Here is a 15801-nt window from a genome sequence, read left to right as displayed (position 1 = left end):
TGATTAAACAATGTATAGTACGACCTTCAAAGGCTATCACTGTAGGGAATAACAACAGGAAATGCGGCAAGACAGCCAGTTTACATGCATCTCTAGACACAGGCTGACCTACTGTGTTGATGTCAATACTGACAAAAAACTAGATTGCCTTTCTAATGAAATCTGTCAGAACCCATAAATTACAAGGTAGGCTACTTAAGTGTGCTTAGTGCACAAGACGGTAGAGAAATACATTGACAGAACTACCTGTTAGACATTGTTACCTTTGAAAAAGTTATAGGTGCATTTGCTAAGCTCCTTATGCACATACTGAATGAATGACTTGGAATTTGAATCTCATCAAATGTATTAAATGACTGGTAAGTAAAGAAAGGAATAATGCTAAAACTAACGTAAGAACCCAGACCTGGAACTTGCTGGAAGGAGTGGTATGAGTGACTGCAAACAAAGAACCAGGTACTAACCACAATCAGTAAAACTGAACTGTAGACTTGTGAGTGACACAGCTTAGAAACCTGCCTCAAGGAGAACTATCTGCTAACCAGAAGTACAATGACCAAGAGCAAAAGAAGAGACAGAGGCACAATGAATATGACTGAAGACTTCCCTGCAAAGGAGCAAAAGTCTTTGTCAATCTCAGAGCTATCTGAGGAATACACTGAGAAAATGGGGAATACAGAATTCAGAAAACTTATTATAAATTTTCTTACTAACAATGAGAAGTGCACACAGGAGTTCAGGGAATTTAAGGAATATGTCACACAGGAAACAGCAACACTGAAACAAAATCAAACCAAATTATTTAAGTTAACAGATTTAAGTTATTTAAGTTTTTATCTTAAAGTAGCTCTAGATTAGTTTTTCCCTGAGATACTCTTCAGCTTTCATTTTTGAAACACCAGCATGGTTATGATCAAGGGGATTAGAGCCAAGACAATGTTCATGAAACTTTAGAAAATAAAGGAATTTAAATTTAAGAATTTCACATGGAAAATATTACTAATATATACTGCAAAATTAATTTTGATTTAAGTATTCTGGGAGTTTGAAGACTAGCTGCATACAGTAGGGAATACTGAACAGAAGGATTCTGGAATTTCAGTGAACCGAGAGGTGAACATTTCTGTGGATGAGCTGCTGCATGCGCACAGCCTGGAATGAGCATTAAAGACCGTGTCCAAATACACTTGCATTCATGCACCTGTGCACTTACACAGTCAGGTCTGCTTTGTGCCCTTCCCTAATGACAGATTTTTTGGAATTGTAGGATTATAAAACTTCTTGGAGCATATCCTTTTCTTAGGCCTTCTTTACCTGGTACTTACAGGACAGCAATGATCTTACTTCAGTCAAGAATACTTTTGCATACTTATGAAATCCAGGTCATGTTAATCCCCCGGTCTCCTGGGTATTGGCACATGATTTTCAGTGTTCTTACTGACTCAAATTTTAAGTATAATTTGTATTAGTGTGCTGAGGATGGCATATAAAACACCAAACACTGAGTAGTTTAAGGAACAGAAATTTACTGGGAAATATGAGTTCAAGGTAAAGGCCAATACAGTTTTCAGTAAGGGCTCTCTCAAGCTGCCTCTAGGTAACATGGCTGAGACAGCTCTCTCTGGAGTCCCTCCTTATCCTCTTGGGTCAGTGCTCCACCTTAACCTTAGTTAGTGCTCCATCATTTAACCTTAGTTACCTCTTCATAGGTCTTACCTATAAATAGTCACAGTCATATCAGAGGTTAAGACTTCCACATGGTAATTTTAGAGGGACACAGAATTCGGTTCACACCCTTAATGGCTGCCCCACCTGACCTGGGATGACCTACAGGGAATCAGGCTTAATGTGCCTCCTGCCACTCAAGATATCTTTGTCAGTTGTCCTTTGCAAACTTCCACCCCCACGATTCTTTAACTTCCCTGATGATCACTTCCCAGTGGCTTTTATTCTCTGTAGCCACACGCTCATCAAAATCCAACGAAGCAACATGCTATCTTTGCATTTCCCCTGTTTCCCATTCACTCTCCATTATAAATGGCTGAAGAAGCAACTCCTACAATAGCAGTGATAGTAGCTATTGTAGAATATCCTATTGTGCCTGTTATAGTTCCTGTCAACTAAAAATATGTTTTGAGTTGACTGCCTGCAGAATATTCCAAGATTACAGTAATTAATAATTGTGATGGTTATCTACTAATAAGACAATTTTAACAGACTAACAGTGAACAGGAAAATCATTTTTATATTCAGAGACCTTTGAGAAATCTGCATGAGGGAATGTAAGTGAAAAACACTGCTAAATAAATGGATTAGATGAAGATTAATTTGAAGAGATTTCTTCCATCAGACACTCTTTCACAGACTTGCAGAGTCCTGTTAAAGTACTAAGAGCAAGATACCCAAGGGCTAGAAATATTTTGAACATCTTGGAAAAAAAAAAAGCAAGAACCCTGGAAGTAGATCCCATACCAGCAGTTATATGACAATACAGGAAAAAATCTCCTCCCCAAGTGCAGGGAACCTAAGGCTCTACAGTATTTATAATCATAAGGACAATTTCTTTCATCCAACCACAAGCTTGCCAATCTTAAAACTGGTTCCCAGAGAAGGCTGTGAGTCTATAATATGCATGACACTGTATGCTTCCAGAGACTTTCTGTGATGAAAGAATCAGTTAAGAATAATTGTACGTATGTATGAGAGAAATGTGCTCTAAACCAGCTTCTGGAACCTTGCCCACTGTTGACATGAACTTGGGAAGGAGAAGTTATCAAGTTCTCACACCTTTCGTCCTTGCCCTCTTATCTCTGTGCTCCTATACCTATGAGCCTCAATGGTAACTGGTGTCTTGGTAACTGGCAAGTCCACCTGCCTCAGCTAGCTCCCACTGCCATGTTATGTAACGGTTTGGCTTTGGGTTACTTTTCTTTGTTAACAAACTCTTATCAGCTACTAGGGGCCATGGTTCGATGTGGCTGCTTGTGGAGTTGTGGCTGTACGTGGTTACTGGTGAATGCGGCTATGTGTTAAGTATGTAGATCTCTCTCTGTATGTATCTGATCCAAAGGAGGGTTTCTTCTGTGCTCTGACCACCAGGAGGGAAGTACCTGTCCCTTGTACATTTCTCACCTTCAACGTGAGAAAAGGAGAAATGAACCCACAAGCAGTTCTGAGTTATTCTCAGACCCGATGGAGTCTGAATCTGCTTGTGCTGGGCCCTAAGCCCTAGTAACACACTCACACAGAGCTTTTCTCTTTCTCTTCTTTCTACCTCTGAGCAGACTACTAGGGTCCTCTGAAAAGGTGAGTTCAAGGCGACAAGACATCTGTGCATGGGGCAGGTGGAAGGATGGTAGAATATACCATGTGGGTTCACTTATTGGGCCTTATATATCTGCTACTAAGGACCCATTCTGGCAAGGGGAAAGGCTGAATCAGAAAAGGGATTTACTGCTGTAATTTGTCCCTACCCTGTGCCTCCATATTCTGAATAAACCCTGTTGTAGTATATACTTCTCAGCTGAAGGGATAGAGACCACAAAAATGTTGATGAAACTACTCATGGTTCTCTAAGAGGGTGGTCAGTGGTTTCTAATTGCAGAATACACATCCTGGCAGAACAGGTATCCTCAGGCAAAGGGCTTTGATCTGGGTTAGCTTGGCCTTCATGGTCAGCCTAAATACTAACACTTTAATCTCCTCATGAATATGACCTAAGAGGTCTAAGTGTGTGTGTGTGTTTTAATTTGAAGTTACCCCTCTTCTCCTTTTCCCTGGTTCTGGGACCAAATGAGAGTATGGCTGTTTGTTCAACAACCAGGTGATCTGCCGTGTGCAGAAGCTGTGCCTCAGCTATTTCACACAGAGACCATGGGTGAGTGGGACGATCTAACTGTCAAACAGCTCAGCTGAGTCAGACTCCTGAAGTTTAAATCCCAGGTCTGACCCTTACCTGGACAAGCTACTTAACCTCTCTAAACCATTTCCTCATTTGAAAATTGCAGATAATATTTCTGCCTACCTCACAGGGTGGTTGAGCAGATTAAATGAGAAAATTAATGAGAGCTGCTAAACACAGCACCTGGTACACAGTAGGCTCAAAATGGCCAACTGTCACTGCTGTTGTTATTATCACTTGGTGCTTATCATCATAGCCACCTGAGTATTAACACTGTGCTTCATCCCATTTCTGTTTCAGTGGCAGAGCGGGTGTGCTTCTCTTTGGTTTCCCCTTCTCCCATCCTGGGACAACCCATGGACCCAACAGATTCCTTTGTAGGAAAAGCTGATTGGTGTCCCTGGGGGAGTTTACATAAAGTACACATGGAGATTACTACTGTTCAGAACATATTTTGCCATGTGACAATTATTAAGCATATAGTTCAGTGGCACTAAGTACGTTGAAATTGGTGTTGGATGGTGAGTTTTGGAAGGCAACATTTTATGGCTTTACCAGGAATAAGCTCTAGGGCATCTCTCATCCCCTGAGTCTAATGATGATCCTGGGTATGGTCAGGAGCTGCCTTGGTGATGTCTAAGGAACTATGTGCAATGTGGTACAGCACCAAATACGCTCTACATCTTGGTACTGATATTAAACTAAGACTTTGGTTTAAGTTTCTTCTTATGACGAATGGTGACTGGTGGGAACCCAACAGTGGTCATGCGGATATATCCTCAAGACATGAAGTCAGATCTAATTTTCCTCTCCAGAATCACAAATAGAAAATGCACACTGACATATTTTCAGGGGGTGGCATGCCAGCACAGGGATAATAATGTTGTCACTTATTTGACTACTCAAATGGTACAACACCCACTGCCTCTGTATCTATTTAAGGAATGTTAGGCAAGAGAGCATTCAAGAAGAAACTATCACAGTCATCTTTTTAGATGACTTAGAACTTCCTTCTCACAACACATACACACACACACATACCCCTCGCCCACTGATTACTATAATGGCAATGAACATCACAGGCATGATCCATTAAAATACACAGATAGCACACATTAAAAATAAAAGTTACCACTTTTCCAAAGGCATTCCAGTTATCTGGCAGGAGGATCACAAAGCAGCCAGAAGCTAAGGCTCCTCCTTCAGGCTCTCACCACGGAGGAGCCTGCTGGCCCGTGTGTACTCTTTCTTATCTGGGCATCTTCAGGAATGCCCTTGCTGGCAGCGAGCAGGAACTGAAGCAGCACTTTTCAACTCCCTCAAGAAAGTAGAAATTAATTCTTTGTTCATTTTGAAATGTGTTAGTAGTTATTTCCTACCAAGCTTCTAATTCTCTGTAAATTTAACATAGCACCAGAAAACAATAAATACACATTTTACTAATTACTGGTGAAAGAGAAATAATTTTGAAAAGTCAAATGGAAATTCCTTATGTTTAGTTAATGAGTCATTGCTGACTGAAGTGAAAGGAAAAGAATTGATGCTTTAAAAGCATAGACGGGCTCAGAGAATGTTTACAAAAGCACAACCAAGACAATAACTACGTAGGCAGATTCAGATAGCACAACAGCTTGCACATTACAACAGCCTACATGGTATTTCTTTCCTCCCTAACATTTAATGTTTTTGCTTTTGCTAAGCAAAAGACATACTTTCTAATTCTTAAAGCATCCACACTGCATGAAGTTAAGAATGGAATAAACTAGTTCATATTTATTTTAAACTATTTCAGTAATGTATTTAAAAGTTTGCTCCTTTTAAATTGAAGTTTAATTTTCATCTTCCATTTTCACTTGTTTAGGGGTTATAAATTCTATTTTCCTGCTTTTATAATGTCTGGTAATATTTTATTAGATGTCGAACATTATAAATGTTACAGTGTTGTATGACAGACAGAATTTTTTGTGTTCCCTTAAAGAAAGTTGCACTTTATTCTAACATGTTGCTTAGTTATTAGGAACTATTTGATTATTAAGGCTTGTTTTTTCAATTCTCTAGAACAGGTCCACTGTAGCTTTTAGTCTATAGCTAATTTATTAGCATGTTATCTTCACAGAACTATAAGAAAAGCATTCAAGGGAATCCCTGTTGAGATCTCTGGAGCTTCCTCTATAAAGTCCCTTTTCTCTGGGTTTCTGTCCCCCAAGCACCAATCTTAGTCTCTTCTCTCTGCATCATCAGCTCAGCTGCAATGCCAGTGCTCTGTCCCATTTCTTTTTGATTCTGCTGCAGTCTGGAAACTGCCTCTAGGCTAGGAGGTGGGGTAACTGTTAGACTCATCTCATCATTTCTCTTCTCCTAGGGAATGAAGTCTAGACTGTCTGGTTTCCAACATCTACTTTTCTAGTTGCTAAGGGCAGGTGTTTTAGTTTGGTTCCTCATGGCCAAAAGGAGAAGTCTATTTTTGAAGTGTTTTGGAGTCATTAAAAATAATCTAGAAAATAATGTGTATCTAGGACTTATGACTGCTTATGAAGGACTATACTATTGTAATGATACGGGGGAAATACGTTGGGGGGAGGGTATTTGGGGAGGCAGTAGCAAAATCCCAGAGCCTATGGAACTCTACCATAAAATTAAAAGTAAAATAGAGGGGGAATATAATGTGTATCTAGTCAAGTAATTAAATCCACTTAAAGCTAGCTATAAACACAACTAGGTTTCACTCTTCTACCTTAACTACACTGCACCTCAGGAGTTTCTTATCCAGTATGCTCTCCTGACATCCTATTGATTTTTTTGGCCTGACACTTACCTCTTTTTAAAGAGATAAGAGCAAAGGTACAGCAAAGGTGGGGATGATGTTTTTTTTTTTTTAAAAAAAACAGGTTTGAACTTGAAATAGGCATTTACTTCGGGATTTCTTCAGCCAGGCAGGGATGTATAAGGGGAAATAGTTTGCATAATAATGGGCACCATGAATTAAGCAGTGGACTTACAACAACTCATTTTATAAATGATCCAGGATAACCCTAAGTCTTCAAATTATCTGGAATTTAAAGATCGATGCCTGAAGCAAAATGAAATCATTAAGTCAAATTTGAGTTAGAATTCATTCTTATTAGGTTTATTTACTGAAAAGAAATTCATCACATATGGAAGCGCTAAACTCACAAATTATGAAGACGCCACCTAAGGGTGTCATCCAGGTACTGAAGCTGTAAGGTCACCACCCCTTCCTCCAGACCTTCAGCTCAGTACACACCATACGACGCTGCTCCTGTCTTCCAAATGTTTACAAAGGTTGATGCACATTTTCCCCCCCCGCAATAATGCAGCAAGATAGGGTCACAGCACAGCTTTCAACATACAAATGAGAGCACTAAGATCACCAGCTACTTGGTATGAGAGCTGGGTCAAGGCTCCAGCTTTCCTGATGGCATCAAAACTTGGTCTGATTTGGTCTCCTTTTCTTAGTCCATTTTAAAATGTTAAGATAAAACCTCTTGCTGTGCATATGATCTGTCTGGCAGGTGAGTTTAGTAAAAAGCATCATAAAGTTTGCTGAAAAGAGGCACGCTAGGGCATGTCACTATGACTTTGAGGAGTCATACATAAATGCAGGAAGGTCAGGGAAATAGCTCGAAGCTTAACAATATAAACCCCACACTACGTAACACCTCTAACATTTTTATTTGAGTCCTCGCCATACATACACAGAATAAAACAGCTTAGAACATCAAAATGAAGTCATTTGTGTGATACTGCTTTGGCAATTTATAAAAAGCACAGGACTTTGTATTTAATTTATTCAGCAAACTGGTTAAAAAACATTTATCTGGAGAAAGAGGTCATGGTGTTAAGAAGGTATGTAATGACAGACCAGCAAGAACACCAACACTATTCAGAGTGTTCAGACATACTTCCAGGGTTGACACTTCAGTCTTTTTCAAGAACTAATGGGGACATTCTTGCTGTGTCACACTAAACTGAGTGCCACTAAATTGGCACAGGAAATGAAATGAGATATTTTAAGGTTATACTGTGGTAACTGATGCTTTAGTCACATGGGTATAGAGGCAACAAATAAATCATTTTCAAATACAAAAATTAGAAAATACAGTTTGGCTTTTGTATTTCGAAAAAAAAATTACACTGGATGTAAGAAAGGTTAAAAGTAAAGAGCTGAGAGCAACAGGTGACAAAATCAGGGTAAGACAAGAGAAGATGCAGAAGAAACAGCAGCAAGCTGGAAGCATAGACAAAGGGCTAGAGAATGAGAAAAGAGACCAGAAGGGAGGGCTGTTCAGGCAGACAGCAGACAGCTCTGCCCTGAAGACATAAATGCATGCTGCACCCTGCCATGGGTTCTGGCTCTTACAGAACACAGGCACACTTTGGCAGCTCAAAGGTGGAGTTTGTAAACATTTACTCTGAAAACACAGATCAATTGTGTGCACATTACAAACTACAGGAATTGGAGCAAAAGGCAACAGAGTCCCCTGGGTCAATGGCAGACAGCACAGAGATGAGCCAGAAATGACTGGTAGAGGGTGGAGATCCCCAAAGGCTGAGAAACAGCTCCCTGTGCTGCTGTAGTCTCTGCTGTGAATGTTGACCTAGGTTATATTATTTATTCAGTAATCTCTGTAGAGGTTCTCCTTCTTCTGATTGCTTTTCTATTATAAGCCCAGAACAGCTGCTTTTTTAAAAAAATTTTAAACATTTATTTTATTTTCATTGCAAAGTCAGATATATAGAGACAAGAGGCAGAGAGGAATCTTCCGTTCAATGATTCACTCCCCAAATGACTGCAAAGGCTGGAGCTGCGCCTCTCTGAAGTCAGGAGCCAGGAACTTCTTCTAGGTCCACTATGTGGGTGCAGGATCCCAAGGCTTTGGGCCGTCCTTGACTGCTTTCCCATGCCACATGCAGGGAGCTAGATGGGAAGCGGGGCTGCCGGGATTAGAATTGGTGCTTGTATGGGGTTCCGGTGTGTTCAAGATGAGGACCACCCAGAACAGATTCTATAGAAAGTAGCATGAGCAAGCTCCTGTGAGAGTGGAAAGCCTGAGGTAACCCTAACCCTTTCTATTTGCAAACAGGGCACAGCTTAAGACTTAAAAATAAAAAACAGGTATTGCTCTTTCCCCTATAACAAAAGCAAAGAAACAGCTTCATTAATCAATTCTCTAAGCAAACCAATTCTTGAGAAGTCCATGTCTTCACAGAAGGGCCTCCTTAGTACTGGGAAGGTGATGTCAGGGGTCTCAGAAAGTGGTGTTCTCTGGAAGATCAGCTGAAAGGGGAATCTGTTAGACACTAGGGGAGGTGAACTGACATAGAATATCATCTCTATCTGGCAGAAAAGGTCAACAAATCATGGCTCCAAGCTTTGGGCCACTTGGAGGGCATGGTGGGAGATCAACACTTGGGAAAGGTGTTTGAGACTATGAAATTCTAATATAAACACATAAAGCAAACTACATGGTATGTTAGTTACAAATCAGGCAGAGGTGTTTCTGGCAATAAATTCCACTAGACTAATTCTATTCACTAATAACAAGCTTGCTGTATCAACATCTAAAATCACATTATAGATGTGGGCTGAATAGGGACAGAAATCTAGATCGCAAAACAAATGAACCAACAAATAGCACTAAAGTTGCGAGTGGTGAAGGCAATTACCACAATCAACTACGTAGTCATCTCAGCACCTCTCACAGCGTACTTTCAATGGCACAAGAGACAGACGTGTGACATTTCTGCCTGAGAATAACACCTGACATCTCTGTGTATGTGTGCTGACCAAGAATCTGCTGGTTAGTAGGGCAACGGGAACAGGCACAAGAAGTCTCGTTGGAACCAAGCTGCTCAGTCAGGCCTGGCACACTGTAAGGCAAGGGCCGGGCAGTGTGTGCCAGTGCTTTTACTTAATGAGCATTTCATTTTTCCACACAAGAGCCACATAATTTGGGATACAATATAAAATAATACATGTTATTTTAAATGTATCTATATACTTAATAAAATTAATGTACTAGAAACAGAATCCAGATTGTTTTTAAAAAAGCACAAATACAACTAAAGAAGCAAAAATTTAGCACACATTAATTATAAGGGTAAATAAAAAGACTGTGACTGAGTACTAATTTACTGTGCTACTTCACAGCAAAAGAAAAGTCAGGGGGCTAATTTTAAAGAGCGGCAAACATCTTACTTTTCTGAAACTGTAAAAAACAGCAATAGAGCTGTGTATGAAGTTACTAGGGGTATAGGAAAGATGTCTGACCTGAGGGATACAAATGCTTTTTCCCCATCATTTTGAAGAAAGTCCTTTTATTCTAAAATATGAAGAATTAATCATGTGAGCTTTAACACTATAATTATCTTCATTTTCACTGTGGGCATTATTTTCTATTAAAGTGCTGCATGTTAGGAAGGAATCCTGGAAGAAAGGCACTACATACTACTTCTTAAGATAGAACTAAACCAAGCATCACTTTCCCCAAAGGACTGTATGACATAGCAACACATACTGCACCTTTCGCTATCTCATCGTTCATTTGACCCCTGCCATTTTAGTATTAGTGGCAACCGTGGAGCAACACTCTGTCCTGAAGTTTACTACCACACCATATTTAAAAGGGGTTGCCATGAAAATAAATGGTATAAGACACTATTACACGAGCATGAGATTATTACATGAGAATTATATGAAAATATCTAGCCTATTTAAAAAAATCCTCAATAATCTAAAAAACACTTAAGCCCTAACCCCATTTTAACTGTATGCAAGTTTTAAGACTAGGTGAGAAATACAGCAAAGTTTCTTATCACTGTTTTCTCTACATTTTGAAATTAAAAAGGTTAAAATTTATTTCTGTGAAAATCAGAGAGAAAGAAAGACAGAGAGAGAGAGAGATTGATTCCCCACACGCTGACTCATTCTTTAAATGACTGCAATAGCTGGGACTCAATCAGGATGAAGGAAAGAATGAGGAATTCAATCCAGGTATTCCCCAGGGGTGACAGGGATCCAGCGTTTGAGTCAACCTGCTGCCTCTCGAGGCGCACATCAGCAGGAAGCTGGAAGTACCAGTGAGGCCAGTACTCAGACCCCAGGCACTCAGATAAGGCAGGCAGGCTTCCCAAGCGGCTTCTTAACTGAAATGTGTGAAAAATCACTCAGGACACTAGTTTAAACGTTTTACCAACATTTCCTGTATGTTCTACACAGTATTATATCTTCATTCATTCAAACAATTTATTACAAAATGACTAATCCAGCTGACCTTTTAATTATACTGAATTGGTGAGACTTTATTGCCCACGCTGTAGGACATCCCAACCAGAACCCTAAAAAAATGACAACTCTGTAAATGGCCAAAACTATTCAGGAAAGAATCACACCCTAGGGATTCATCTTCCTGTTGTAAGAACGCTAGTAGCACTTTACAGCTGAAACCAAACTGACAGCTGCTCCCTTAGTCAAGGGTAAGGAAACAGAAGCGAGAAAAAAGGACAAACGCAACACTTCATTTTCTTCTCTACTAAGTGAAAGCAGTTTCTGCAAAGGCCTTTTTCTTCAGATAATATAGGAGGGCCAAGCTTCAAAGGCATGCTTTTAATGCATCTCATGTACCAGTAAATATAGTCAAGTTCAGTTTTTTTAAATCATCTTTAAAAGTTATTGTAGGTCAGCATTTCTGGGCAACGATCCACAAAACAGTAATAAAAGCTAATGCTCTTTCACTTGGGCAAATCAGATGTTCAAGGGAGTTGGCCAGAGAAGGACCATAAAGGACACCCTTATTTTGTCATAGGTTCATTTCTCATCTATACATTGAAGCTACCACTGTGTTCCTTTCTTTCTCCTGGAAATTCTGAATAAAACAATCCTTCACACTTATCCCACAACTTGGCCATGCAAGGTCTAAACCAATGATGAGGTAACTTCATTTTTTCCCCCTAGTATTTCTTAGCAGACCATTCTTTGATAAAGCTCTGCAAACAACTGGGTCTTTTGGTTTCCACTATTATATTCAGTATCAGTTCCTAGCTTTTTGGGCCACAAACCTCCTCCACATGCCAGGAAATGCACAGGAGGTGTGCTGTTGGTAGCCAGGGCCCAGCAGCAAGGCTGTCTCTTGGAGTGGAAGAGAGTAGCAGCCAACTGCTGGAGAATGAAAGCGATATGAAGGCAGTTGAGAGAAAGAAAGTCTTTTGTTTAGATAAAGTTCATCAGGAGCGTCTGATGAACTGCTCCCCGTGGGAGAGAGCCCAGGACTACTTCCCCAGGGCAGGGTGAGAACGTGAGGGACATGACACCCAGGGTACCTTCACAGCACTAGGCCTTTAGATGTCTTATGTGTGGGGGCGGGGAAGGCAGCAGCTCCTCAGTTTTGCACTTGCTTGTGGCATGTCATCTTGGTGAGTGCTGACCTGCTGCACAGGCTTGGGCCTTTCAAACATTTGTGGATGGGAGTGCCTGCTTGACCTTGCAAAGACAGCATTGAGGCTAGGGATGCTTTCTTCTGCTCTTCATGACCACAGGGAGGCAGAAAGGGAAGACAGCTCTGGGTCTTGGTCTACAAGCCAGGTGTTCAAAGGCTACCAGGTGTTCCTGGCTTGTGATAAGCTTTTTTAGCCTGTGATGCATTCAGCTCCTTCAGGAGTCACTTCTGCTTGGCCCAATGCCAGTTTCCTTTTCAAAATTCCCAACAACTTTTATCACTGTGGAACTAACAAAGCAGGGAAGTCATCCTTTCACTAGCATTTAAAGCTCACTTTCTTAGCAAGGCAAAAAAACTAACGTGCAATTACAGAATGAATTCTGTGAAGTTTCCCGAATTCACAAGGCAGAAAGTCATCTCTTTACAATGTTAATTACTTGATTTTACTTATCCCTCTCAATTAATTCTCAATTTTTTCTAGTAGCTCCAAAGCATTAATGATATTATGTCTGAACTTATGTTACCTACAGGAATCAATGGAATGGAAGGGGGTAGAATCCCAGGACTGTGCAAGATAATACTGCGTTAGAACCCAAAATCGCTCACAAAATTTTTTAACGTTAACTTACTCTTTTGTGATTAAAAATGCCAGGTAGACTAACATTGGCTATTAAGCATTTATTTATCAACAAAGAACAAAGCATAAATCCTCTATAAGTAAAGCTTCATTTTATCTGGATATGATGTCATGGGAAGTTAAACGACTCTGTTATAATTTATGTCCATAAATGGAAGCACTGGTTATGAGTGATCTTACTGGAATTCGGCTTAATCATTCACATGAGATGCTAATTCTTCACAAAGAAAGAAAACAGCCTGAAATTGGTAATATGCTATACCTTGGATTTCTACTCTATAAGTTTCTCACTTGAGGAACTATAGTGGCTACTCTAGAAACTTGATTTTGCATTCCTGTTAAGATAGTTTTGCTTTGAAAACAGGAAGGCTCATCACAAGGCTCTTCATAAGTTTACTTGAATTTTAGTTAAATAAACTGTTCTTGGCCAGTTTGTAAGAGTAACAGAATGGGATATGTAGATGCAAGTTTTGCATAGGTAAGTGAGCAGTGGAATCCTCCCACAGTGTTATATGTGTTTTTTCAGAAATCTAATAGTTCAAAATAGTTATGTTTAATATATATATAAGTTTTGCAAAATGTGCTGATAATGAACTACTTTATGGTCCCTACTCATCAGCAGTCATTATCAATAAGATTTTACTATTTAGCTACCTGATTTACTACCACATCATAACCAGGCCAAAGAAAAGAAATCAGAATCAACGCTGAGATACTGCAGACAATTTGCAGAGAAGGATTGTATCAGTTGTTTAAGAAACAAGTCCTAAGTGATGTGAAGTAGGGATGTGGTATTGGAGAATGAGTCATTCTCCTGATACTTTGCAGGTCACCATAAAGAGCCACTGGGAGCAAATTCCTCTTTTCACTTGCTGAGGGTTAATTAGCTGCCATTCTTGGGTCTATCTGTTGCTCTAACAAAGATCTGCATAAGTCAAAGACTGGAGTGATTGATACTTGGTTTTACTTGAAAGGTGATGTGGGCAGGGAAGCAGCACATCCATCCAGACCGTCCACATCTGCCTGTGTGCTGTGAGCTTTCTCACCTGACCTGGCCTGTCCAGTGCTCTGACTGTCTGAAGAGTGGTGGACAAACAAGGACATTAGGGATGCTTCTGCGGGCCGTGTTTTAACACATTCTCTGGTTGCAAAGCTATTAGGATGCCAAAAAGGTTACATCTGAATGGGGCTGCCTGGTTGTTATCAGATTTTAATAGGCCACATTTCTCAAATTAACATCTTTTGGTACATGTGTAATTAAAGATTAAGCTATTCAATTTTAACTTTTATTATTATGTGGCAGGAGAATTTAGTGCAGTCTTTAAATGTACTTTCCCATATAAAACGATTTTTCATTAATTGTCATCACAATGTTTTCTTCTGTCCTAACCAAAAAAAAAAAAAAAAAAAAGGCTCAAAAAGAAAATAGGTACATGCTTTGGGAATAGAGAAAGCAGCAACAGTACTGGTGTTAGTGGTGGTCAACTCAGCAAGTTAGGAAGGGGTCATGTTGGAGTCTTAGCAGGCTCTCGTTCGAGGGTGGACGTAAGGTGCCTTACCAGGGTTGCAGTCCGTGAGCAGCGAGCAGATGGAGAGGAGGACTTTAGAGATGGTGAGGGCCGGACTCCAGTTGTCCTTCAGGATGTCCAGGCAGATCACACCCTGGCTGTTAATGTTACAGTGATAGATTCTTGTCCGGAAGGTAACCTAGAAGACCAAGGAAAGCTTTTGTGAGCACATTAAAAAAAATCAGGTAAAATATTACAGGCTACTAGCCGGAATATACTTGCTTTTACCTTGTGCACAGGAGAATCAATCAATGTGTAAAAGCAGTAAATAATACATAAATAATAATCATTTTGGCACAGAGAATGAAATGTCAACAGCAAAAACAAGGCATTGTGTTTCTTTTTTTAATTATATATATATATTTTTAATAATTATTTTGCATTATGTGACAGTTTCATAGGCTCTGGGAATCCCCCCACCCCTCCCCATGCCCCTCCCCCCTGGTGGATTCCTCCACCTTGATGCAGTATTACAGTTCAAATTCAATCAAGATTCTTTCCTTGCAAACATATACCAAGCATAGAGTCCAGCTACTTATTGTCCCAATGGGTTGAACAGTTTCTTGGGGAGACCATTTCTGGTCCGAAGTTAGAGCTGGTAGAATATCATCACAGTCAATTAAGAGTCCCAATATAACATCAACAGCAATTTGCCCCTCCTCCCACTATGCCCTGGGAGCCCCATACTCCATTTTCCAGAAATACTATCCTATCAGCTTGTTCAGAGGGCTGGTCAGCTGCAGATTCACCAGTTCAAAGAGGCAAATGATAGCAAATGCCAGCTCTACTGTAGGGGTTGGCACCCATTTAGTTATGCGTATCAAACAATTTACACGCATGGTTGCATTTATAGCTGTATTTGAAGTATGTCATTCTAACTAATGCTTACAATCATAATTATCGTTCTTTATGGAGAGGTAAAACTGTACTTAGAATATTGTTTTCAAAGTCCGGGCATAGAGCACCTTTTAGAATACTTTCCACATATAAGGACATTTTTAAAACATGATTTTGGTATAGTGGTACAGAAAATGTATCCATCTTGAATACTAACTCCCAGGTGACCTTGGATGATAAATGTCTTAATTTATTTATGATACACGAAAACTCAAGTGGGCATGTGAGTGTACATGTGCTGTGGACAGCATAATGTCTCCTGCCAAAGACGTCCAATCCCTGCACTGGGGTAGCAGGGACTGGGATGCAGTGAAGGATCCTGCGATAGAGTGATCATGATTA

The 15801-nt window shown here is 40.0% G+C and overlaps 1 protein-coding gene across 2 annotated transcripts in view; it reads right to left on the bottom strand.

Annotated features, from left to right (window-relative positions):
* UBE2E2 (ubiquitin conjugating enzyme E2 E2) overlaps positions 1 to 15801 on the bottom strand; it is a 183292-nt gene that overhangs the window by 12276 nt on the left and 155215 nt on the right. For both annotated transcript variants that reach the window (XM_058657023.1, XM_058657022.1), the window contains exon 5: positions 14554 to 14701. In XM_058657023.1, coding sequence (XP_058513006.1) covers positions 14554 to 14701 — 148 coding nt within the window. The remainder of the gene's footprint in view (positions 1 to 14553; positions 14702 to 15801) is intronic.

This window comes from Ochotona princeps, chromosome 30 (genome assembly GCF_030435755.1).
Source record: "Ochotona princeps isolate mOchPri1 chromosome 30, mOchPri1.hap1, whole genome shotgun sequence".
In the NCBI taxonomy this organism is placed as follows: Eukaryota; Metazoa; Chordata; class Mammalia; order Lagomorpha; family Ochotonidae; genus Ochotona; species Ochotona princeps.
This window is presented reverse-complemented; position numbering and strand designations above follow the sequence as displayed.